The 27,077-nt window shown below is 46.6% G+C and overlaps 1 protein-coding gene across 2 annotated transcripts in view; it reads right to left on the bottom strand.

The window, feature by feature from the left end:
* The window catches only part of PARL (presenilin associated rhomboid like), a 263,836-nt gene that overhangs the window by 11,830 nt on the left and 224,929 nt on the right, over positions 1-27,077 (bottom strand). For both annotated transcript variants that reach the window (XM_029617018.1, XM_029617019.1), the window contains one exon: positions 15,839-15,936. In XM_029617018.1, coding sequence (XP_029472878.1) covers positions 15,839-15,936 — 98 coding nt within the window. The remainder of the gene's footprint in view (positions 1-15,838; positions 15,937-27,077) is intronic.

Below are 27,077 nucleotides of genomic sequence, written 5' to 3'. Positions count from 1 at the left end.
ACCAGGCTTTAAATATTAGCCCATGGATCTTGGACACCCTGCAACCACTTTAGGGGCTTTACAGATTCAGAATGCGGCAGCAAGAAAACTAACGAACACGACTTATTAATTAAGGTGACTTAGAGAATAGCCACTGCTATTATTAGCAACAGTAGCATGGGATAGACTTAGTTTTTGGGTACTTGCCAGTTTCTTATGGCCTGGATTAGCCACTGTTGGAAACAGGGCTTGAGGGACCCTTGGTCTGACCCAGTATGGTATGTTCTTATGACTTAGGAATCATAATCCCTCCTGCTTTGTTCAATTGATACAAACGTGGTAAAGATCTAACCATAATTCATAACCAGTTCACAAAGATTCTACAACATAGCTTAACGCTGCCCTTTGTCTTTACAAACCCGCCCAGACAGGTACGATCTGCAACAAAAAATCTTCATGTCCCAACACAAAAAATTGCCAGGCTAGACATATCCCAAAAAAGGGCACTCTCTATTGCAGATTCTGTCCTGTGGAATTCCATCCCTAATGCCCTTTGTAACCTCTCCTGCTCAAAAATGTTTAAAAAGGCCTTAAAAAAAATTTCTATTCAGCAAAGCATATGACTTACCCAGTTATCTACCTCCACCAAATAAAATATAACTCTATAGCTGTAGTTTGTTTATATCTATCTTCTGTAAGGAATTTTTATTGTGTGTGTTTAATCTTGTAAGCCGCCTCATGCAAAAAATAGTGCAGGCTAGAAATATTTTTAAATAAAATAAAAAGTAATGGAGTACAGGAGGAGGTGGTCAGATTGCAAAGCTACAGGTAAGATAAAGTGAAATTTTTCACTGCTCCTACTACACCAGTCCATGGAGGGGGGTTTTGTCCCTCGACTAGCAGAGGAAGGCCAATGACTGTTTTTCTCCATGGCATATTGCCACTACTTAGGGGTGGTGCAGCTCAGTAGAAATCCAGAACTCAACCTGATGGAGACTGGGCATGCAAATTGCAAATGAAATTTTATGTGGATAAGTGCAAAGTGATGCACTTAGGGACGAGTAACCCAAATTATAGCTACAAAATGCAAGGTTCCAAATTAGGAGTCACCATTCAGGAAAAGGATCTAGGCATCATCGTTTATATGTTGAAATCTTCTCCTCAGTGTGCAACAGCAGCCAAGAAAGCAAATAGAATGCTAGGGGCTCATCAGGAAAGAAATGAATGAGAAGACTGAATATTCTAATGGCTCTGTATTGCTCTATAGGGAGACCTCATCTTGAGTATTGTGTACAGTTCTGGTCACCACATCTCATTAAAGATGTAAACCATTTAGATTTATGATAAGTGGTATAAAACAATAAAATATATAAAATAAATATATAGCAGAATTAGAAGAGGTACAGAGAAGGGTGACAAATGATAAAGGGGATGGAACAATTCCCCTATGAATAAAAACTTAAGTGGTTAGGACTCTTCAGCTTGAGAAGAGACAGCAGAGAGGAAATATGATAGAGGTCCATAAAATAATGAGTGGAATGGAATGAGTAAACAATCAGTTGTTTACTCTTTTGAAAAGTACAAAGACTAGGGGGACACATATTACTTAGGAACTTCATTGTATTTAAAACTAAGAAGAGAAAATAATTTTTTTTACTAGACATCATTAAGCTCTGAAATTCATTGCCAGAGGATGTGGTGAAAACTATTAATGTAGCTGCGTTTAAAATAGGTTTGGACAAGTTCCTGGAGGAAAAGTCCATTATTCATTATTAAGGTAGAGTTGTAGAAATCCACTGCTTATTCTTGGAATAAGCAGCTTAGAATCTTATCTACCCCTCTGGGATCCTGCCAGGTTCTTGTGACCTGGCTTGGCCACTTTTGGAAACAAAAGTGGCCCAGAATGGTAAGTCTTATGTTCTTATCATTCAGTAAGTACACACATCCCACACCATGTTTGAACAGAAAATTCTCTTAAGCCTCAGTCCAGAAACTAAAAAGAAAAGCTGCAGAACAATAAGAAGAACAGGAGAAGAAACAGCTTAAATATACACAGATTGCACTGTAGCAGCATTAATGGAAAGAAAGTTAGCAGGTAAAAATTTCACCTTCCATTTCCGTCCTGCTACTTCAGTCCATACAGATGGAAGGTACCAAAACCCAACTAAAGAGAGAGGCAGGAAATAAGGGCTGCCCTGAGAACTCCAGCCCCATAGGCTGCATCCTCCTTAACCACACAAAGGACTACAAAGGACAACAGAGTTACCACCTTATAGATTTCTAGCAGCACAATCACGTCCACTTCCACCCATGAGGAAGACTGCATCCTAGTAGAGTAAGCACAAATTAACTCCAGGGGCTTTCTACTCTTGAGCAAATAAGCTGATGTAATTGTGTCATTTATTCAGCGAGCCAGAGTAGCTTTGGAGGCAACTTCACCTTTATGCAGCCCTCCAAACTACATAATAGATTGTATATAGCATGTACATTACTCCTGCTTTTTGTAAATTAACCCTGTACTCCCCTCCCCTGTTCCCAGCATACTCATTAGCTCCAAGTTACTGCCCTGCCCCTTCCCCCTCCTCCCCCCCAGTTAAAATATCAGTTACAATGTAAAGCCCTGTTGGCTGATTTTGCTGTTGTCTGGAAACCGATGTGATGTCTCGTGCGAATGTCGGTATAGAAAAATGTTAAATAAATAAATAAATAAATAAAATAAATGGCCTGTCAGATTTACAAAAGGCATTAGTCGCCTCTAAATATCAAAAGCTCACTCTACAGCCGTCCAAACACCTCAAATGTTTTTTGCCAGCATACACTTCTCTCCAAAAAGCTGGAAGAGACAGACAGACTGATTTATATGGAACAACACAACCTTCAGAAATTGCCTTGAAACAAATATGGAAGGGATCCCTACAAGACAAAGCCTCAATCTCTGAGATATGGCAAGCTGAGCAGATCACCACCAGAAAAACAACCTTCATGGAAAGATTCTTAAGCATAATGTGCTTCAAAAGCTCAAAGGGAGGCAACACCAAAACCCTGAGCACAAGATTAAGGTCCCATTGAGGAACTAAAGACCTGAAACAAGGACATAATCACTTTCCCTGTACGTACCAGGATCAGTCCAGGACACCTGGGTTGTGACTCCGCACCAGTAGATGGAGACAGACTAAAACTTGTGGGCGGAGCCATATATGCCCCTGTGCCAGTCACAGGGGCATATATGCAGTAGATGGTGCAGGTGCGGCCACAGCTCCTTCCTGCCCTGGTTCTGGTACTCCTTCAGGGTTGGTTACTTTTTCTTGGTTTTAGGCCAGTTTAGGCTACAGTGTTTTTAATTGGGATTTTTGCTAAATTATCACTGACGTCCCGTCCGCCCTGCCTCCCAGGGGGGTTGAGAGGTCCTGAGGGGACTACCCTCCCCCGGTTGAGGCCGCTGCTAGGGTCGAGGACCCGGCTTTTCCCAGTAGCAGCGTCACGGGTGACACCGGGGAGCCCGGTTTACTCACCCCTGCTGGATTAGGGCTCCAGGACCGTGGACAGCGACAGGCGTTTTGTGTAAAAAAAAAAAAAAAGTGTTTTTTTTATTTTGTGCCGGCTCTCTGTTTCTTCGCGTCGCTGCTCTCAGGGGGGGCGCCGCTGACAGGGGGGAGGCCATTCGCGCAAATTTTAATTTTGTTGATGCCGTTGTTCCCCGTCTTCGCGCCGTTTTCGCCAGCATGCCTCGCGGCTTGATTTGCCGGGCCTGTGGCTCGGCTCAGCGCCTCTCGCGCGAGGGTCTGTGCGCGGCCTGCATCCCGGGCGATGAGGGGTTGTCCGGGGCGTCTCGGGGGGCTCGTTCGTGACCCGCGCGAGCGCCGCTGAGCGGGGGGGGGGGCGCGGTAGAAAGGCCTCAGGAGCTTTTCCCGCTCAGTGCGGGAGCGGCGGCCATTTTGGCCACGGGCCGCGAAATGGCGCGGGAAACGGCAGGGCCTGCAGCCCTGCCTCCTGCGCTTTCTCCTCAACGAATCGCGGCGGAGAGGGGTCCCGCGGGGGACCCGGGGAGTCCCGCCGAGGTTTCTTCCGATTCCGGATCGTTTTCTGAGGACTTTGCGCTTTTGCTGCGCAAAGTCCTGAAATATAAGAAAAGCAAGCGCAGCCGGAGGGAATCCCACAAGGCTCCACCGCTGAAGAAGTCCAAGAGGCCATCGGGGGTTGCGGAGGTGCCCCCGAGTGCTTCGAGGGGGAAACGGCCTCCGCGTGGCGTCCCACAGGAGGCGGACTCAGATTCCTCCACTGGGGCGGACACTGATTCCCCTGAAGAGCCCCTAAAGGGGGCCGACGAGGTGGCAGCGGACGGGTCCGCTCCGTCCGGCGCAGGAAAAGGATCACAGGCAGTGGAGGGAGACGATCCCAAGGTGGTCCGGCTCTTCCGCAAGGAGGAACTGCCACCCCTAATTCCGGCCATTCTCCAAGAGCTGGGAATAGAGGCCCCTCCGGTAGTGGTTCGGCAGGAGGCGAACATGGATCCGGTCCTGTTAGGCCTCACGGGCCCGGCAGTTGCCTTTCCGTTTCATTTTTCTTCAACGGACATCCTGTTCCGGGAATGGGACACTCCAGAATTGGGTCTGAAGGTCAGCAAAGCCATGGACAAGCTTTACCCGCTCCCGGAGGATGCGCTGGACCTTCTCAAACTGCCCAAGGTGGATTCGGCGGTTTCTGCGGTAACGAAGAGATCCACCATCCCAGTCACGGGAGCGACAGCCCTCAGGGATCTTCAGGACAGGAAGCTGGAAGTACAGCTTAAGAAGATTTTCGAGGTTTCCGCGCTCGGAGTACGAGCCGCCATCTGCACGAATTTCGCTATGCGAGCTAGCTTGCGCTGGGCTCAGGTTCTACAGGCCAATGCGGATCTTTCTGCAGACGAGGCAGCGCAGGCGGATAGGTTGGAAGTGGCAATAGCTTATGGCGCAGATGCGCTCCATGATCTGCTGCGCACTTCGGCGAGATCTATGGTGGCTGCTGTTTCGGCGCGCTGCCTCCTGTGGCTACGCAACTGGGCGGCGGACGGCTCTTCCAAGGCTCACCTCGGGGCGCTACCATTCAAAGGTAAGTTGCTGTTTGGCAAGGAATTAGACGATTTAATGATGTCCCTGGGGGAAAACAGGGCTTTCAGGCTGCCCGAGGATAGATCCAGGTCGCGGTCTTCGTTTTCAGCTAGGTCCCGCTTTCGGGGTCCCCGGAAGTCGCGTCCTCAGAGGTCGTCCGGGCAATCGTATAGGTCTTCTTCCTCCCGTACCCCGCAGTGGCAACAGCAGTCCTTTCGGGGGAAGCGCTTCGGACGGCAAGGCGGACCCCTGGCGATCACAGGGGCCAAGTCTTCGCAATGAAAGGTGGTCGGCCCATCTCCCGCCGCAGCCCCAGCACTCCGTTCCCAACGTCGGGGCGCGGTTGATGTCTTTTTTCGAGAGATGGGCCGGTGTAACGTCGGACCAGTGGGTCCTCAACGTGATAAGACACGGCTACGCGTTAGATTTTGCTCACACTCCAGCGGACAAGTTCCTTGTCTCGCCCTGCAAGGCCCCCGAGAAGAAGGCGGCGGTACTAGACACCATCCGACGCTTGGAAGGCTTGGGAGCTATTTCCCCCGTCCCGGTCAGCCAACACGGCAAGGGCCGTTATTCCATTTACTTCATCGTCCCAAAGAAAGACGGCACGTCCAGACCAATTCTGGATCTCAAAGGGGTAAACCGATGCCTTCGCGTTCCTCACTTCAAAATGGAGACGATTCGATCGGTCTTCGCCGCGGTACGGCCCGGCGAGTTCCTGGCCTCCCTGGATCTCACGGAGGCGTATCTTCACATAGGCATTCAGCCGTCGTTCCAACGCTTCCTCAGGTTCTGCATTCTAGGACGGCATTACCAGTTTCGGGCGCTCCCGTTTGGGCTCACGACGGCCCCCCGTACATTCACGAAGGTGATGGTTGTGGTGGCAGCGCAGTTGCGCCGGGAAGGTCTCCTGGTCCATCCTTACCTGGGCGATTGGTTGATTCGGGCGAAGTCCGAGGATCAGTGTCGGATGGCGGTGGCCAGGGTCCTCCATCTTCTGCAGTCCCTAGGATGGGTGGTCAACTTCAGCAAGAGTCATCTGGCACCCACGCAGACCTTGGAATATCTGGGAGCGGTGTTCGACACGAAGCAGGGCAAGGTGTTCCTGTCGCACGACCGGGTATGCAAACTGCAATCTCAAGTGCGGCGCTTATTGTCTCTCCGCCAACCGCGAGTCTGCGACTACCTTACGGTCCTAGGGTCTATGGCTTCAACGCTGGCGCTGGTACCCTGGGCGTTCGCTCATCTGCGACCATTACAGGCGTCCTTACTGTCCCGCTGGAAGCCGGAGGAATTCCATCTACCACTTCCTCTAGCGGGACGCGCGAGGTCCAGCCTGTTCTGGTGGCTGGATCCCAGTCATCTGTCTTCTGGAGTCTCCCTTCTGGTGCCCGATTGGATAGTGGTAACCACGGATGCCAGCCTCTCCGGTTGGGAAGCGGTCTGCCTAAGGAGCTCGGTCCAAGGCCTATGGTCAGTGTCAAAAGCCCAGTGGTCTATCAATCGCCTAGAGACCAGAGCGGTCCGTCTGGCCCTGCAAGCCTTTCTGCCATTGCTGCGGGGAAAGGCAGTCCGAGTGTTGTGGGACAATGCGACCACCGTGGCATACATCAACCGCCAGGGCAGGACAAGGAGCCCCCAGGTGGCGGAGGAGGCTCAGCGCTTGATGGCCTGGTCGGAGCTGCATCTCAGCAACATAGCAGCATCTCACATTGCGGGAGTCGACAACGTTCAGGCGGATTTTCTCAGCCGTCATCGCCTAGATCCCGGAGAGTGGGAGCTGGGGGACGCAGCGTTCCTTCTCATTTGCGAAACGTGGGGTGTGCCCCACATGGATCTGATGGCCACGTGGCACAACGCGAAGGCCCCGCGATTTTACAGTCGACGTCGAGAACGGGGGGCAGAAGGCGTCGACGCGTTGGTGCTTCCCTGGCCGACGGATGTGTTGCTCTACGTGTTTCCCCCGTGGCCGATGATCGGCAAGATTCTACGGCGCATAGAGTTGCACCCAGCCAATGTGATCTTGGTGGCACCGGAGTGGCCGCGCCGGCCGTGGTTCGCGGACCTCGTCCAGCTGGCAGTAACGGCACCCCTTCGGCTCCAAGGAATGGCGGGCCTACTCCATCAGGGCCCCGTCTGTTTGGAGGATGCGGATCACTTCTGTCTCGCAGCATGGCTTTTGAGAGGAGACGCCTGAAGAGAAACGGTTACTCAGATGCGGTGGTGGCTACGTTGCTGCGTTCCAGGAAACAGTCGACGTCTCTGGCTTATGTCCGTGTCTGGGTGGTTTTTGAGGAATGGTGCGTGCAGCGTGGGGTGGACCCCACTTCGGCTTCAGTCTCCGACATTCTGGCGTTCCTCCAGGCAGGTCTGGCCAAAGGTCTGGCGTGCAGTTCTCTACGGGTCCAAGTGGCGGCGCTTGGTTGTTTGCGAGGTAAGGTCCGTGGTACGTCCCTGGCGCTTCATCCGGATATTTCTCGTTTCCTTCGGGGTGCTAAGCACCTTCGCCCTCCATTGCGTCTCCCTTGTCCGGCTTGGAACCTCAATTGGGTTCTCTCCGCTCTATGCACGGCGCCATTTGAGCCCTTGAAATGCGCAACTCTTAAGGATCTCACTTTAAAAACGGCGTTCTTGGTGGAGATTGCCTCGGCACGGCGTGTTTCCGAATTACAGGCCCTGTCCTGTAGGGAACCTTTCTTGCGTATTTCAGATTCCGGAGTTTCTTTGCGGACGGTTCCCTCCTTTCTTCCGAAAGTTGTGTCGTCTTTTCACGTGAATCAATCGGTGGAGCTGCCCGCTTTTGCGGGGAGGGAGTCCTCCGTTCCAGAAGCAAGGGAATTACGGAAGCTTGACGTGCGGAGATCCCTCCTTCGATATCTGGAGGTCACTAATCCGTTTCGGGTCACAGATCATCTGTTTGTCCTGTTCTCTGGTCCAAAGAAAGGGGCCGCAGCGTCACGCACAACGATCGCCCGTTGGCTCAAGGAGGCCATTGGTTCGGCGTACTTGGTGCGGGGAAAACCACTTCTCGTGGGCCTTAGGGCTCACTCGACTCGTTCTCAAGCGGCGTCTTGGGCGGAAGCTTCGCAGGTGTCGCCTCAAGAGATTTGCAGGGCGGCTACCTGGAAGTCGTTGCATACCTTTATCAGGCATTACCGGTTGGATGTCCGGGCTACCGATTCCGGGGGTTGTGGAGAGAGGGTACTCCGAGCGGGACTCTCTGCTTCCCACCCTCAGTAGGTTTGCTCTGGTACATCCCAGGTGTCCTGGACTGATCCAGGGAAAGGAAAATTAGTTTCTTACCTGATAATTTTCGTTCCTGTAGTACCAAGGATCAGTCCAGGATCCCGCCCGCAGTGCTGCGCTGAAGTAATGGAGAGTCCGCTCATTGTTCTGAATTATTCTGTTCTGCTTGTTTAGCTCTCTCGGTTGGAGAGTCCGTTTCCAGGAGGGGTGTTTCTTCCCCGTTCTATTAGCGGTTTATAGCTAGTTTAGTTCTCTGGTTGTGTTCTACTTTGACATTCCGTATGACTGAGGGGCTGTGACTGGCACAGGGGCATATATGGCTCCGCCCACAAGTTTTAGTCTGTCTCCATCTACTGGTGCGGAGTCACAACCCAGGTGTCCTGGACTGATCCTTGGTACTACAGGAACGAAAATTATCAGGTAAGAAACTAATTTTCCTTTTCTCCCTGAAGAATCTGGGATACATGTGGATGGGTTGCCACAGACACGCCATTGAACTTTCAGAGACCTCAAGGCCAACCCCTTATCTAATCCTTTCTGAAGAAAGGCCAGCACAATCTTCTGGAAAGACAAAGAATGATCTTTACAGAATTCCTCAAATATGCACCAGACCCAAATGTAAGCAAAAGAGGTTGATATCTTGCTTGCCTTCAATAGGGTTGAAATTACCAAAAAGGAGTAGCCTATCTTCAACAAGTATATCTTTTCAAGAGCCAAGCCATAGGATAAAACAGAGATGAATCTTCCATCTTTTCTATACCGTCGTTTGGAGGATACCGTCACAACGATTTACATCAAGGCACATAAAATTAATGATACTGTGATTTGCACACTTACAAGGGTGCCATAAGGTTCGGTAACATAGCTAGTGATCAATAATGTTAAATGTAATTAATCATGTCCATGTCTCTATCTCGGTTTTTATTACAGAATTAACTTTAAGATTGTGACTGGTCCTTTAAGACTACACACTTAGTGAATACAGCAACATGGAGAAAGGTTTTCCTGACTCTTTCTGAAAGAATTAAAAATCAGTTGTCCAGATTAATAAAATTCCTCCCAAATATGAAATAGGAGCATATTGAGTGTACCTGTATAATCTTCCATGACAATGTAACTAACAGCCCCAGAAAAAATGGAAGACATAAGGGATGGTTGATCTGACGTTTCATCGGGTTTGTGCACTATGGTTTGAGGCCAATCTGGATCATCTAGGACAACATGATTGCTCTCCAATTCTACTCCGTGGAGAACTCTGTCAATGAGTGGCTATAGGGGGAAAGACATAAAAAACCTCCCCACCACAGGCCAAAGCGTCTATTCCTATGGTGCCAGGCTCCCTGTGATGGCTGAAGAACGGATGAAGGTGGTATGGTTCCTGTGGATGTGGCAAGGTTGATGACATCTTTGAAATAGTTATTTATTTAAACCTTTTTTTTTATACTGATATTCATGATGGGTATCATCATATCGGTTGTGTAACAGTGAAGACAATAGGAATCGGATGATGAAAACAAGCCCTTTATTAAAATGCCCGACTCTGGCCGAGTTTCGCTCTTTTGCACAGAGTCGGGCATTTTAATAAAGGGCTTGTTTTCATCATCCGATTCCTATTGTCTTCACTGTTACACAGCCTACTGGATCGGCTACCGCTTTGTTTTTTGGGTTCATCATATCGGTTTACATTGAACAAGGGTAAAGAGAACTAACATTAATCATAGGAGGCTACTGGAGGAGGTGAGAAGAGAAGTTACATTAAACGTGGGTTACTGGAACTTGGATAGTGGAAGAGAAAAGGGGAGAGGAACAGTTGCATTATATATATAAGAAAATGCTTGATAATATATCTGAGATAATATATATGATATATTAATATATATAGGGTAATCATGGTAAGAGGAACAGTTGAATAAAAATGATAAATAATGTAATATAATGACAAATTAATGACAAATGTAACATTACAAATTATATAGCACATCTACTATAGCGTATGAAGAGACAGATAATAAATGAATTGTATAACAAATATATCGTACATAAATGAGATTTAGATAGATGTATAGCGTAAATATCTGCTGCACCATTGGTAACTTGAAGGTGGGTGGGGATGCTGTATTAACATAAAGATAGAAAGGTATAGTCTATATTGGCGGGGGGGGGGGGGGTATGCAGAAGGGTTAGGGGCTGGAGGAGGGTTAAGGAAAGGCTTGTTTGAACAACCAGGTCTTTAGGTTTTTTTTTTTGTTTGTTTGTTTTTTTTTTTTTAAAGGTCAAGGGGCAGTATTCCTGGTGTAGATCTGATGGCAAGGTGTTCCAAAGAGATAGCCCCGCCGTGGAGAAGGCATGTTCCCTAGTAGACATGTGGAGAGTGAGTTTGGGGGAGGGACCATGGAGGGTTCCTTTATAAGCAGCTCTAATTGGTCTTTTTGAGGTCTGTAGGCATAGAGGGTTTATTAACTCGAGAATGTGCTGATTGTGGATGGTTTTATGAATAATAGTGAGGGTCTTATGAAGGATTCTGAAGCTGATAGGGAGCTAAAGGAGATTCTTGAGGATTGGGCGTGATGTGGTCTTTTCGGCTGGAGTTGGTAAGGATTCTGGCAGCCGCATTTTGGAGCATTTGTAAGGGTTTGGTGGTAGTTGCAGGGAGGCCTAGAAGAAGGGAGTTGCAGTAGTCAGTTTTAGAGAAAAGGGTATCTTGGAGAACTGTGCGGAAATCGTAGAAGTGGAGGAGGGGGTCTAAGTTTTTTTTAGAATTTGGAGTTTGTAGAAGCAGTCTTTTGTTGTGTTAATGAATTTTTTTTAAGTTCAGTCAGTTATCTAGTACAACGCCAAGGTCTCTCACTTGTGCGGCAGTGGTGGATGAGGGGTTGGGGAGGGAAAGGTTGTTGTGGTCCGGGGAGATAAGGAGTTTGGTCTTGGCAGTGTTGAGGTTGATGCAGTGGAGGTATTTGTCCCAGAATTTGAGGGATTTGGGGAGAGATTCTGTTATGGGGATAAGTATCTGAACATCATCGGCATATATAAAATGGGTTAGTTTTAGGTTTGCGAGGAGGTGGCAAAAGGGTAAGAGATAGATATTGAAGAGAGTAGGGGAGAGGAAAGACCCCTGGGGACTCCAAAGGTTGAGCTGATGGGGGGGAATTCTTTATTGCTTATTCTGACCTTATAGTATCTGTTGCTCAGGTAGGACTCAAACCATCTGAGGACAGTTCCTGAGATGCCTATGTCAGAGAGGCGGTTTAGGAGGATGGAATGATTAACTGTGTCAAATGCAGATGAGATATCTAGAAGTGCCAGTAAGTAAGATTGTCCTTTGTCTAATCCCAAGAGAAGGGATTCCCCGTGAGGGAAATTAGAAGAGATTCTGTGTTAAGGAATTTACGGAAACCAAATTGAGCGGGATAGAGGATTTTGTGTTTGTCAAGATAATCGGAGAGTTGGGAGTTAACTAGTCTCTCCATAGGTTTGGCAATAAATGGCAGGTTAGAAATGGGACGGAAGTTAGAGGGATTCCCTGGATTTCCCTGGTTTGGTTTCTTCAGTAAGGGTTTAAGGGAGGCTAGTTTCAGTGCATCAGGGACTATTCCAAGAGACAGGGAGCAGTTTATGATTTCGGAAAGGGGTTTGGAGATGATCTTTGGTATGGTGAGTAGTAGTTTTGTCGGGATGGGAGGAGGGTTTCATGTTCTTTAGGATGGATTCAATTTCAAGGGATGACGTGAGTTCGAAAGAATCGAGGTTGGCTGTCAGGTCGATGGTGGTAGTGTACGGGGGTAGGGAAGAGGTGTTAGTTGTAGTGAGAAGGGCTAAGAGATTGGAGATTTTGTTCTGGAAGAAGATTGCGAGTTCGTCTGACTTTGATTGTGCTTCGTTGTCAGTGATGGAGGGGTGGATTTTGTGAGTTCTGAAACATATGAGATCAGGGCTTTCGCATCATTGTGAAAGTTGTGGATTTTGCGGGCATGGAAGTCTTTTTGCTCGGAGGATGGTAGTCCTGGAGCCGTGCAGGGATGATTTGTAAGCAGTTAAAGAGTTGGGGGAAGGGTCTTTATGCCACTTGTGTTCTTTGTGTCTGAGCTCCTGTTTTAGTTTTTTTAGTTCAGATGTAAACCAGGGTTTTCTGTTATTAAGGGCTGGATTTAGTTCTTTAGCTGTTAAGGGGCATATTTTGTTGGCGACAAAATTGGTGATGTTAAACCAAGAGGAGAGGGCTGAGTCGGCATTTGAGAGATCTAGGTTGTGTAGTTCATTGGTGAGATGGGAACTGAGGTCTTCCATGGAGCAGGGCTTTCTGAAGTAGAAAGTGGTCTTGGGGGGGAAGGGGCGGGGTCAGTTTTTCTTTTATCATGAGGTTGGTGGTGATCATCAAGTGGTCTGACCTGGGGACTGGGGTTGACCTGAAGCTGGCATTTATGAAGATAAGAGCGAGAGTGTGGCCTGCTTTATGGGTTGGGCTGTCAATGATTTGCTTAAATCCCATGGCTTTGAAGGAATCCAGTATGGCTTCGCAGTTGGGGGGACAGAGGAACCGTGTCGACATGGAGGTTAAAGTCCGCCGTGATAATGGCTGGGGAGTCGTTTATGTGTTTGGAGATTAATTCAATGAGGGGGCGGCGTCAGTGTCTAGTAGCCCAGGAGGGGTGTAGACTAGGCAGATTTGTAATTGAATCGATTTGAAGAGGCCGATTTCAAATTTAGGGGTGATCTTCACATTCTGAGATATTAGTCCTAGTTCTTATTTTGCGGCTAGTAGTAGGCCGCCACCTCTTTTTTTGAGTCTGGGTAGCAAGAATATGTCGTAAAGATGTGATGGTAGTTGGTTGAGCAAGGCTACATCTGTGTGTTTCAGTGATTGCACAAATGTCCGGCTTTGAGTCTAGCAGGTAGTCATTGAGAGTGTCAGTTTTTTTAACGAGGGATTGAGCATTGAAGAGAGTCAGGGTGAAGAGTTTGAGTCCTAGAAGTTGTGTGAGCGGGGGAGGTCATGGTGTCATACTGGGTTGGAAAATTGGAATTCAGAGGGGATAAGCGAGGAGGTGTTGGATGAAGAGGATGGGCAGTGGGGTTTCAGATTAATTTCTGGACCAGTTCTAGTTTAGGGATAGTGTAGTGGTAGGGGCAAGGACTTTATGAGGGAGTTCAGTGGGTATTTGAGGTATGGCTGAAGGGGAGGAGGGTGATGGGTGGCATAGAGGGTAAGCCTTTCTTTGGGGGGGGGGGGAGATGAGGGACGATACTGGAAAATAGGGAGTAGAGAGGCGAGGGAGTAGTAGGGCGCAGGAGGTGGTTGCTGGTTGTGGTACACTTACGTGGCGGCACAAAGGGGCAGGCCCCTTGGTCGCACTCCTTAGGCACACGACGCCTGCGGTCGGGGCCTTGCTTTAAGGTTGAGGTAGGCCGGAAGCAGGATCAGTGGGGGGGGGGGGGGGTGGCAGTCCTGTCGTGGAGAGAGGGCCGCCCCCTTGCCTGGTGCTTGCCTCGGGTGGTCGGGCAGTCACGGCGGGCCAATGATGTGCTCCTGACCCCGATGGGTCTGCACGGAGATCAAAGGCAGTTGCCGGGGATCTGGCTGAAGAGGGACGCCTGCGGTCGGGGCCTTGCTTTAAGGTCGAGGTAGGCCGGAAGCAACATCAGCGCGGGGACAGTCCTCTCATGGAGAGAGGGCCGGCCTTGCCTGGTGCTTGCCTCGGGTGGTCAGGCAGTCGCGGCGGGCCGATGTGCGCCTGACCCCGATGGGTCTGCACCGGCCACACGGAGATCGAAGGCGGTCGCCGGGGATCCGGCTGAAGAGGGACGCTTGCGGTCGGGGCCTTGCTTTAATTTCGAGGTAGGCTGGAAGCAGCATCCATTGGGGGGGGGGTCCTCTCATGGAGAGAGGGCTGGCCTTGCCCGGTGATTGCTTCGGGCGGTCGCAGCGGGCCGATGATGTGCTCCTGCCCCCGATGGTTCTGCACCAGACGCATGGAGGTCGAAGGCTGTCGCCGGGGATTTGCCATACTTCTGTGGAACTCTGCCCCTTCCCTACCCCATCATATAGAATTACAAACTGCGCTAGACTGCATCTGCTGCAGAACACCCTCTCCCTACCCCCCCCCCCCCCCCATTTCATCAAACTTCAAAGGACCCCCTCTCAGTGATTTTAAATGACACATGCAGCTCCCCATTTAAAAAAGTTTGGAGATCTCTGCTATTGGGGATGGGAGAGATAGAATACAAACTCAACTATGTAGCAGGCTTCAATAAAGTACCAGAAGGTATTTTCCATGGAATGAAAAGTTACAATACAAGGGATCATCAATTAGAAACTGAAGGGTAGGTAATTCAAAAGGAATATGAGAAAATACTTTCTACTGAGAAGTAGAACAGACTTCCAACAAAGGCTACAACAGCCAAAACAGTGGCAAAACAAGCATGCATGGGATAGATTCAAAGGAACTATGGGGCAGAAGGAGGGAGACAACCACAGATAAGACCTATGACAGCACACTATATAGGTATAAATGGGCAGAATCAGTGGACCAAATGGTTCTCTTCCGCTGCCATTTTCTGTGTGTTCAATGAGTATATGGAATTTGTCCTTGGTCCAAGGTGGCTGAGGATTGCTTTGATGAGGTCTGGTGCTTAGCACAGCAGTACTTAGCTCATTAACCTGGAATTGTTCAAACTGAAGTGGTAGGCTTGGAGCTTCTGCTGATTTCTTAGTACAGAAGCTGCACAAGAGAGACAATGTGACCTAAAGTATATACTGTAGGATGATGATCCATAAGTAGGCTGTCCATTAAGCACCATGTCCAGGGAGAGAAGATGGAAATAAGAGCTCTAAGTTCCCTAAGAAATGTAGGACTACATCTCCATGCATAGGTTAAAAGCTCAGCTTGTGCTCCTGGACATGGAGCGATATAGTCACCCTATCAACAAGGGCCATCTTTTGTGAGCACCGGGGTTCTCTTGAATCAGCTGTCTTGCTTCTTGCATATGGAAAAAGAAATCAATAGCACAAAATATTCATAAGACAGACAAGGCTAGGAGAAAGGTTTCAAGCAGGTTAATGTCACAGAATGCAGGCCATTGGGGAAGAACCATCATTTTATGGTGACAGTGTAGAAGAATTAAGCTCAACAAATCCTACAAACCTGAGTAGGGTGCTACTGAGAAGAAATGAGGCTTAACCATTCTCAGCTAACATTTGCTTCAGAAACTGGAAAGACATTCAGCAAAAACTGGCTGCAGAATGATCCAAGGTACTGTTCTTCTCCAATCGAATGAAAAGTAACAGTAGTGTGACTTGCAGAAAACTACAATGCATGTTTAGAAAGCTCCGAAAAAAAATCCTCTTTGCCGGCATGAGCCATATGACCTGTGTGTGGATCCATTGTACCTGCTTATTATCAGAGAAACTGCCTTATACTCTCATCATTTATGGAAATGTTCATACAAAGGTTTATCTTCTCATATGGTAGCATAATCTTCAATTTACAGATTAATATAGCAGATTCACTAATAAAAAGAAATCTTACATTCCAAAAAGAGCGCCCCCAAGATGTGCTGCATGATCAAAAAATTTCCAGCCCAGAATCAGGCCTGCAGTGTCCAAAGCAAGAATTGCTTTCAATGCCTAAAAATGATAAAGAACAAAGTAAAAAAAAAAATTTATTAGAAACCTCAGTAATCAGGCAAGACAATATTCAATATCAGTATCACTTGGTTGTATTATTGGCAGGACAAAGACATGCTATACTGGATCGGACCAAAGTCACATAAATCCAGCCTCCTATTTTGAACAGTGGAAAGCAGCAGGTGCTTGGAGAAAATGTATAAGGGAAAGGGCACATAGAAAGTGCAAATGAATAACAATGGATTGACCGCTCTCTACCACTCATGGTTGAGTGGCAATACTGAACAAAGAGCGATGCCCCTGACTGTTGTGTTAAAAACTCTGTGACTGCTATTTTCTTACATTTTTATCCGCCCCATTCCCAGGTGATACCATAAATGACTCCAATTCCTTTGCGAACTTGTACTATTTGCTTCCATTAAGTCCTATGATAATGCAGTTTGTAAAGAAGTACTTGCTAGTTTTCGTATTATAAGACAGTGAACAATAGCGCCATTATTTTATTCACCACTTTCATATCTCCCTTGAGTTGATTCCAAGTTATAAAACTCTAATTTTTCAAATTGCTCCTAATAATCTTTATTGCTTGCCTCTATACCTTTTTATTGTAACTGGTAAAGAACAATACTGGAGACAGAACAAATTGATTGGGAGAGCTTCAAATATTAAACAAAGTTACTGCGTGCATTAAAAAGCTAAACTGTTCACTCTTCAACTTACTATGAGAATTTTTACTATCCTACTGCCAGATATAGAGGCCTTTAACAATAACCTTTATCATGCATAAGGCTCTCTTGTGTAGGCTAAAAATAGCATGCTATACAGGAAAGCGTTAGTGTGCAAGACACTCCCGCATGATGTGAATTAGGCCAGTTTTAGCATGACCTCAAATGTAATGTGGGAAGTATCAAATGCAAATTAAGTTTCCTTAGTGTTTGGGTAGGTCAATCTCAACGAGTGCACCTCTACCAGCAGATGGAGAAGAAGCAAAAGCTGATATCATGGCTATAAAGACCTGCCCTGACATCAGCCCACCAGTATTCTCTGTCTCCAGAAGACGGTGGACATGCATTTCCCTTTGGGGGATTGCATGTGAGTAAAAATAGAAAAAAAGAAAAGAAGAAAGTTTAAAAGATGTCGATGTAGGACCGTTTGCCTTGTGAGGTGGTACCGTGTGGTCCCTCCCTCAGTAGAGTGCCTCAGTCCAATAGCCTTGACTGGTGGAGACCTAAATTTCAATTAGCAGTTGCAGGCCGAGAAAGGCTCAGTGGTAAAGTCTTTGGTCTTCTCCCCATTTTTGCTGTCAGCCAGGGAGAGCTAAGCTCAGGTAAAAAAGTTAAACTTTAAAAAATAAATAAATAAAAATAGAGAGTCAGCAACAGGAAGGCAGCAGGAGAAGGGATTGTTTCCTCGGCATTCGGCTGTCCCACTCACGTCTCTGGGGAGTTCTGTGAAGTGAGGAGAAAGTGAAGGCACAGCGGGTTGAGCAGCCGTTTGGCTAGGCCCCGCTTCCAGGCTTCTTCCATTTTGATGTGCAGTAGGCCATGGAGTACTTCTGTGCGCTTTTTTGCTGCAGACAGTCGGCACGCACTTACTTGTCCAGGTGTGGCACATTCTCGTTTGTGCGTGCAACTGGGTATTCTTCCTTCTGGACACACATCTTATGCACACTGTTTAAGCATGGGTCTTGGGCGCATGCACTTGGACACACATTTTTTGTGCGTCCATATCAGGCATGCTTGTACACTTGGAAAAACTAGGTACAAGCTTTCATCAGGCTGTGCGTTTATAGCATAGCACCCATGCGAAAAAACCTAAGCACCTAGCTATTTGTGGTGCCTGCCACATCCAAGCCATTCAGCTGGAGCTTTCCTTAAGTCTGTGCTAGCATTGCCTGGATGCTCCAGGAGATTTGCCTCATTTGATTTTGCCGAGAATGGTCCATCTCCTCAATCTTAGGGGAATGGGACCGAGGGAGACACTGAAGGGGTTTCTCCTCCCCTGACAAGTCTGCGGGTCGAGTCTCCAGGGGACACTGGCTCGCAGGACGTCAGGTTCAGGCCTATGGGGCCTGGAATATATCCGGCCTCTTTTTCCTGGGTGGAATTCTTCCAGGGATCACAGACATTTCTAAAGGGATGATCTGCTGAAGTGGCAATTCTTACTCAGGTAGGTCCAGGCGCTCCAAGTGCTCCTCTGCCTATCTCCACTGCCAAGTGACGCAGTGCAGTCTGATAGAGCTCAAATGCAGGTGGATCAGGATGATACTGATGATGACAATAGGAGTTCTCCTGGAGGGGAAGGGGATATTCCCCCAGATTTGGAGCCATATAGAACTCTGCTACTTTTCTTTCAGAGAAATGAATTGCTGGGTCTAATATCTCAGACCCTGAAGACCCTCAGCGTAGCTGCGCCTGACACCTTGGGGATGCAGGAGGAGGATTCTATTTTGCACACGACTTGTTTCTTTCCCCTCTTGGATGCAATCCAGGAGTTGATTGATCTGGAATGGAATGTGCCAGATCCATCCTTTAAAGGAGGATGCGCCTTTGCAGGTTATACTCCTTGGATCTGCAGGCCAGACAGCAGTTGCATTTCCCTAAGTTGGATGTTTTGGTGTGTTCTGTCAAGAAACATACCACCATCCTGGTAGAAGGAGGTGTGGCTCTTGCTCAGGATAGGAGGACTGAAGCAAGCCTTTGAGGCAGACAATGAACTTGCAAATTGCTTCTTGTTGTGCCTTGATAGCTCAAGCTACCTTGTGGCTTTGTCAAGACTGGTGGCTTTGGGTCCAATTTAGGACCTATGTTAGAACCAGGTTCCACCTTCTTAGCTGATGCGGGTTGTGACTTGGTATGCACAGCCACCAGAGAAGCTGCTTCAGTTAGTGCGGCCAGGCGACAGCTGTAGCTGCGCAACTGGTCCGCAGATACTATTTCAAAGTCCAATCTGACTAGGCTGCCTTTCAAAGGCTCGTTTTTGATTGGCAGTGAATTGGAAAAAAATGGTAAGTAAATAGGGAGAGGATAAGAAGGTAGTTTCCCAGACTTCCTGGGCGAGTGGCAGCTTTCAAGACTTCTGGCATTTCCGTCCCTTCCACAGATCTCAGTACTTTCGCCCCCGCAGTCCTAAAAAAAGGATATGGGCTCCGAAAGCAAATGTTTGCGGGCTCACCTCGTGGTGCAGAATATAGATGGTCATCTATCCCAGTTTTATCGCAGGTGGGCCCAGATTACTTCGGAACAATGGGTTCTCAAAGTGGTTCAGAAACAGCTATGCTCTAGAATTCTTTTGTATTCCTCCAGATGCCTTCATGGTCTCTCTTTGCAACTCCCCTCAGAAGAGGGTAGAAGTGGAAGTGACATTACCATGGCTGTCGATTCTGAAAGCGGTAATTCAGTTCCTGAATCGCAGCGAAATACAGGCCCCAAGAATGAAGAGTTGTTTCGGCCCATACTGGCATCAACAGACATCTACAAGTCATGCATTCAGGTTGGAAACAGTATGCTCTGTCATAATAGCGGTCCAAGCAGGGGCATACCTCACTTCTCTAGATCTGACAGAGGCATATTTGCACATTTCCATCTGGCAGGAACATCAGCAGCTCCTCCAATTTGCCATCCTGGATTGTCATTACAAGTTTCAGGCCTCATCTTTCAGACTGGCCACAACAGCAAGGACCTTTTTCAAGGTCATGGTAGTGGTGGTCCTTCACAAGGAGGGCATTCTAGTTCACTCCTATCTAAACAACTGGTTGATTCGAGCCAAGACATTGGAAAAGAGAGTCTTCGCATATCCTGCAGGGTGGTTTCCTTGCTACAGGAACTAGGCTGAGTGATGAATCTTGCCAAGAACAATTTGCAGCTGTCTCAGACCCTGAAGTATCTCAGGGTTTGATTCAATACAAGGCACAGCAGAATGTTTCTGCTGGAGTCTCAGATCCATTCATTGATGCTGCGAGTCTGATCTCTGTGAAACTCTGATCTCCGACCGTGTGGTCTTATCTACAGGTCCTGGGGTTGATGAATGCCACATTAGAAGTGGATCCTTGGGCACATGAGCGCTCTTCAGCTCGCCTTGTTCTCCCGATGGAGTCTGCAGTCACAGAACTGTGCCGTGAGGCTGCTCCTTCCGTTAGAGGTGAAATCCCAGTTGAACTGGTGGTTACACGTGGATCATCTCAGGAAGGGGATTTCCCTGATGAAGCAGGATTGGTTGGTACTCACGACAGATGCCAGCTTCTGGGGCTGGGGGGCTCACTGTCAGGGGTTGGTGGTGCAAGAGCGCTGGAATGCAATGGAGCAGCAGTGGAACATCAACAGACTGGAGGCACGAGTGGTTCAGTTGGCGTGCTGCAGTTTTCCGAGTGGCAAGAGGTTCGGGCGGTCCAGATAATGTCCAACAACGCAACAACAGTGGCTTACATCAATCATCAGAGTGGAACCAAGTCAATAGGTGTCGAAAGAGATAGATGCGCTCATGTTATGGGCTGAGTAGCATCTAAGCATATCTGCCTCTCACACTGCCAGAAAGGACAATATCACAGCCGATTTCCTCAGCAAGAGAAGCTTGGACCCAGGAGAATGGAAGCTGGCAGATGAGGCCTTTCACCTCCTGATGGACTGCTGGGATCTACCAGATCTAGATCTGCTGGCGAACTTCAACAACATAAACGTTCCACACTTCTTCAGTCGCAGGCGGGACCCAAAAGCCATGGGCAGACACACTCTCGTTTAGGAGTGGCCACATGGCACCCGATGTATGTGTTCCCACCTTGGTCTTTGATTGGCAGGCTGGAACAGAAGATTGCAAGTCAAAACAACACTGTCCTTTTAGTGGCTCTGGATTGGGCTTGAAGGCCATGGTACGCCAATCTCCACAGAATTCTGGTGGACAATCCCCTTCAGCTACTGTCTCAGACAGATCTGTTACATCAGGGGCCCATACTGCACGAGGATCCGGGTCAGTTCTGTCTTATGGTTTGACCATTTAAAGGGATCTGCTACTGAAGCATGGTTATTCATCTTCTGTAATTTCCACTCTTCTTCAGGCCAAGAAACGTTCTACTTCTCAAGCTTACGTTTGAGTTTGGAGTGTCTGAGGCCTGGTACTCTGAATGAGGTACTCAACAGTTCAAGGTAGATATTCATTTGATTCTGGAATTTTTATAGAACGGCTTGCTTAAGGGTTTGGCCCTTAATAACTTGAAGGTTCAGGTTGCAGCACTGGCTTTTTACAGGGGAAGAGTCAATGGAGGGCCTTTTCTTCCCATCTGGACGTGTCCCTTTTCTTGCGAGAAGTTAAACATCTTCACCCCCGTTGCGGCTTTCGGTGCCTTTATGGGATCTTAACTTGGTCCTCGAGTTCTTAGCAGGTCTGACTTTTGGACTGCTATGTACTCTCTTCCTTGCAACTACTTACTTTGAATACAGTCTTTCTGGTAGCAATCTGGCTCATCAGGTCTCTGAGCTGCAGGCTCTTTCCTGCTGTAAGCCTTTTCTCCATATGACTCCAGGTGCAATTCAGCTTCAGCTGTGCCTTTCTTTTTGCCCAAACTGGTTTTGGACTTTCATTTGAATTGGTCCATTTCTCTGCCTGCCTTGGACAGGAACAAAGATGAAGCTGAGTACTACCTTTTGCGTTACTTGGATGTCAAACATCATTTACTGTGCTACTTGGAGGTAACTAAGACTGTTCGGAAGTCTGATAGTCTGTGTGTACGCCATGGTGAAGGTAAGCAGGGAGCACCAGTGATATGTGCAATGATTGCCCGCTGGATTAAGGACGTCATTACAGGTTGCAGCACTGAAGCAGATTAGATCGCATTCCACGAGGACTTAGACTGTATCGCGAGTGGAGCTAAGTTTGTTGTCACCTGCTGAAATGTTCGAAGCGGTGACATGGTCATCTTTGCACACCTTCTCCAAGCATTACCGCTTGGATGTTAGGGCTAGGGAGGCCACCGCTTTTGCATGGGCGGTTTTGACTAGGTGGCTGGCAATCTCCCACCATTTTCGGGATTAGCTTTTGTACATCCCACTTGTTGGGAGTGTTTTACCCAAACGCTAAGGAAAGAGAAATTACTACTTACCTGATAATTTCCTTTCCTTTAGTGATGGTAGGGTAGGTCAATCCTGAACCTGCTCTCAGCTGCCAGATTTGGATTTTGTGGTTAGCCTTCTTAGGGCAAGCAATGCAGAATATGATTCCTGCTCTTTGTTGATAACTGGTAAGTGGCTTCTCTGCTCTTAATTTGCTAGATATGTTCTTTTGGCTCAGCTCAGTGTTTCAGTTGGTTGAAAAACACAAATTGTGGCCTATAGCTAATAATGTTCAAGTTTAATCAAGTTTGTCCACAATTTGGCTTTTCTAGAGAATACTGGCAGGCTGATGTTGGGGGCGAGACTATATAGCCGTGACATCAGCTTTTGCTCTGTCTCCATCCGCTGCCAGAGGTGCATAAACCACTCGTTCGGACTCACCTACCATCACTTGTATGTAAACCAATGTGATATGTCAAATCGAATGTCGGTATAGAAAAATTAATTAATTAATTAATTAATAAAGGAAATTATCAGGTAAGTAGTAATTTCTCCTTTATTGGGCCTATGCTTTCCATACCCTCTTGTTCTTATGGCTTGGGAAAGAGTAAAAAATCAACAACTGAATCAGACTGGTGTTAATTTTTTTTTTTTTTTTTAACCAAGTTCAGTCAGGCCTGAAAGTCCCCATGCTAATCGGCCCAAAGTGAAAAGGCCAGTTAGCACAGGGGATTTCCATATCCCCCTCCCCTTCCCTAAGGTATCCTCTCCTGATCCTTCACCTGCCTTCTCAAGGACAGACTCCTCAGAGGCATTATGCCCCAACACCGCCTTCTCCCCCTTTGAGGAATGGCATTACACCTCTCTGGCGTGGTCACTTATTCCAGAGATGCCCCTTCACCCTCAGGAGGGACTGCAGAGCCCTCCTGCCATTTATTTATTTTATTTATTTAAATTCTTTTAATATACCGATGCTCAAGACCAGGTCTTATCGTACCGGTTTACAGTAAACAAGGGGTAACCAGTTAACAGAGCAAACAACAACAAAAGTTACATTATAACAGGGAATGTAGAACTAGGCTGTTAGAGAGAAAATAGGTTAAACAAATTCTAACAAATTTTAAAAGTTAAGTTAAACAAATTCTAACTGGAGGGAAGGGCAAAAAGGAGGAGGGGGTGCTTACAGGATAATTCTTATCCTGTAAGCACCCCCTCTTCAATGGCATTGAAGAAAGGAGGTGCCCTTTCTTCAATGCCATTGAAGAAAGGGCACCTCCAGGAGGGTGCGCAAGTTATTTAGGCAGGGATAGTGAACCTTAGGTGCTACCTAGCCCTTTCACTTTGGGATAATTAGCACAAGGGATTTCAAAAGGTAACTAGCACACACAGATTATTTTTTGTTATTGTGCACAGTAATACTGTGGCCATATTTTTTTTATTAAACACCATATAATGTGTTATTTATTTATTTAGACGTTTTATATACCGTTGTTCCATGTGTAGATCACAGTGGTTTACAAAGTGACATTCATAATTATAACTCAACCAACAAACAAAGATTGGTTACAGAGGAGGTATTCACAGTCAGGCATTGATTTCTATGTATGAACAGGTTTTACTGTGAACACACTACATATTTGCCAACTGACATAGGTAACTTTTTTTTTTTTTTTAGTGTGTTATTGCATAGGCCTCAGTTATTAAAATAAAAAAAAAAGCTTTCTATTCCAGAATTTTTTCAGATATTAATTTCATGACAACAAACTAGTGCTCTGGGATATCTGTGTGATGAATGTGGCCTTAATGGGATTGAGATTCTGCTGTTTGCATCTCTAATCAATGCTACTCTTCTAAAAAATCCTCAGCTTTCTTTGTTCTTTACAAATGAACAATTCTGCAGCTACAGTTCTTCACTCTTGTTGTGAGAGCTCTAAACACAGACTGCTGCTGTGGTCCAACCAGCAATTCACTTATGTGTTAAGACACAATCATCCTTAGGCTCATTTTTAAATATATTTTAAAATTTTGTTTCAATCATATCAAGAGTGCATCTTGCAAAGCAATAATAAGTATAACAGCATGTTACCAAAAATAGAACAAAATATAGTTTATTATTCTTTATTTACCAACATCGGAATTCCTTCATATCAGTTTACAATAAATATCCACTTTCCTCTCTCTCACAATCAAGAAGAAAAAGAAAATTATAACATGCGTATTATAAAACAAAGGTGGGGGGGGAAGAGGGAAATGAATCTAAAAACAAACAAGGGTTGAATAACAGGCAATCAACAATTGTGGACCTGACTAATCATTAGCCAATATATATTAGCAGGACAATTAATTATCTATTTATTTATTTAAACCTTTATACCCAATCAATTTACAATTCTCGGCAGTTCACAACTAGCATTCATAAAACTAAGCATAACATGGTTCCACCTGCTCAATCGTCCTATGGCATCAGTTGCAGTATTAGCAGTAAAACCTTGCAAACAGCCCACAACTATTTCAGATAACAAAAAATACAGCCCCTGGAATCAAAATCATTATTTCCAATATAGCATTATTAGTGACTGCTTGTTTGAATAACCTCTTCCTAAAATGAGTTAAGGTTTTTAAGCTCCCAGTAACAAATTCCAAAGCATAGGACCCACCACTCCAAACATACGCTCACGGGATTCTCCTAGGAATTACAAATTTGAAATCAGACTCTAAGAGTTCATCCCATATGAGCTAGAAACTTCACAATCTTCCAGAAACTTGCTCAATTGAGCAGGATCAAAAAATACATAACTTGCCCCTTGATACTTAATTATACATTTCAAAGAAAACTTATGAAAGAATACAGTCCCCAATTGGACAACCCTGGTGCACATGGCAAGGAATGCTCATTCTTGACTTGAGTAGTCTTACAGAGGTCACGGAAAAACCAAACTTCCAAATAAAGAATAAAACATCCTTGTGATGGAAAAAGGCTTTGAAAATCCAGTTCCTGTCTGGCTCCAAAACACACACAAAAAAATAATTTATTTAAAAAATGTGTATCCTGCACCATCTGCAGCTCTGGGTGGCTTACGGCCCTCGTCACTATCACCTCCTGCAAGTGTTCCAGAAGTGCCGTTAGATTAATACTCTCTTCTTGTTCTGTAGAGCCTCTTATTCCACTCACCCCAGACACATCTTAGAGGGGGACTGGCATATATTGAACTCTCACCATAGGAGACATCTCCATGGAAAATTCCAAAACTCAACCAAATATTTACCTAGCATATTTTTACATGAAATCAGATTAGTCATGGGAAAATTAATACATTGAATTTCTCATTATCAAATAGAGTTTTCAAGCATTTCTAATTTATGTTGCAAATTTAAGTTGTCCCTAATTAAGAGTCATATGAACAGACTAGAGGGATGTCAACTTCTCATATCCATGTAGATGATTATCTTATTTAATCTCTCACACTGCTAGTGTTTAACTCATATATATATATGTGTGTGTAATTTATATTTAATTCTCCCACTGCCTTATTCTGACTTAACTACATCCTATCTATTTACTTGCAATTATCTCATATGTTCATGAAGCATAGAAATACAGAGATAGATTTTAAAAACATATGCGCGAACAAAAGTACGTTAGATTTTATAAGATACGAGCGTAGCCGCGCGTATCTTATAAACTCCGGGGTCGGCGCGCGCAAGGGGGTACACATTTGTGCAACTTGTGCGCGCCGAGCCCTGCGCGCGCTGCCCGTTCCCTCCGAGGCCGCTCCGAAATCGGAGCGGCCTCGGAGGGAACTTTCATTCTACCCCCCCCGCACCTTCCCTTCCCCTACCTAACCCACCCACCCCCGGCCCTATCTAGACCCCCCCTACCTTTATCGGAGAAGTTACTACTGCCTCCGGGCAGTAGTAACTTACGTGCGCCGGTGCGGCAGGCCCCGACATAGGCCGCTGTGTCGGGGCACTCTGACCCACCCCCGGACCGCCTACACGCCCCCCCGGACACGTCCCCGATCCCTAACCGTGCCCCTGACCACGCCCCCGACCACCCCTTTTTGCAAGCCCCGGGACTTACACACGTCCCAGGGCTTGTGCGCGCCGCCGAGCCTGTGCAAAATAGGTTCGCCGCGCACAGGGCGGGTTTGGGGTAGGTTTTCAGGGGGTATGAGCGTATCCCTTTGAAAATCTACCCCACAATAAATAGCAATACATCATAAAAATAACACAAACTACAACATCATAAAATAAATCAAAATGTATCCATTATTTATGTACTCAATACCTTGATGCTTTATGTAATCCACCTTGGGCCTGTCTTTAGGAAAAGGTAGAATATCAAATGCTTATTCATAAACATACATTAAGAAAAAATTAAATCCTGAGATTGCAATTTCATGACAATATCATTCAAAAAGAAGCACCATTTCTTGACACACCTAGTCAATGAAACTTCCATTCTAGCAACCACAGACCAGATCTCCTGGAATGACACCAAATTAGGAGCTACTGGAGTAAGGGCAGCTTTAAACTTGACTAGAATGAGCATAGCAACTAAGGCCAGTTCTTGCGAAGTTCAAAAACCTCCCAGGGTCAGGCAGATATAGCCTTACCCCTTCCAGCAAAGTTTCCACAACTCCTGCATCCTCTGTCTGCTCCCCTGGTCATGGGAACACAGACCCATCTATCATCTGCTCTGGAGACCCAATTGTTGTAACACTAGCTTGTAGCTCCTGCACTGCATTCTGCTGAAGTCATCACCCGACGTTGAGACCAATGGAGCAGCAAAAGAACCAGTACTGTTTGGCAGCAATGGGGCAGATCTCCCCTCTGGGCTCACAGAGACATCAGTCTGATGGACTCCATGCTTTGCCTGCATCTCCTGTTGCTGCAAGCTTCCACTCTTGACCAAGACAAGTCACACTGGTTGCACAACAAAGGAATGAAATGGGCCTATGCCCTGGGATATCCCTGGTTCAACTGTCTGATGTTGCCTATGTGATCAGTAATTGAATATAATCCCAAGCACTTGGGAATTCTATTTTTTTTTAAACTTGTGAATAATCAACTGTTGGAAAATACATAAGCATTTCACAA

Source organism: Rhinatrema bivittatum, chromosome 9 (genome assembly GCF_901001135.1).
Source record: "Rhinatrema bivittatum chromosome 9, aRhiBiv1.1, whole genome shotgun sequence".
NCBI classification, from domain to species: Eukaryota; Metazoa; Chordata; class Amphibia; order Gymnophiona; family Rhinatrematidae; genus Rhinatrema; species Rhinatrema bivittatum.
The sequence above is the reverse complement of the archived record's forward strand: the minus strand, read 5'-3'. Positions and strand labels throughout refer to the sequence as shown.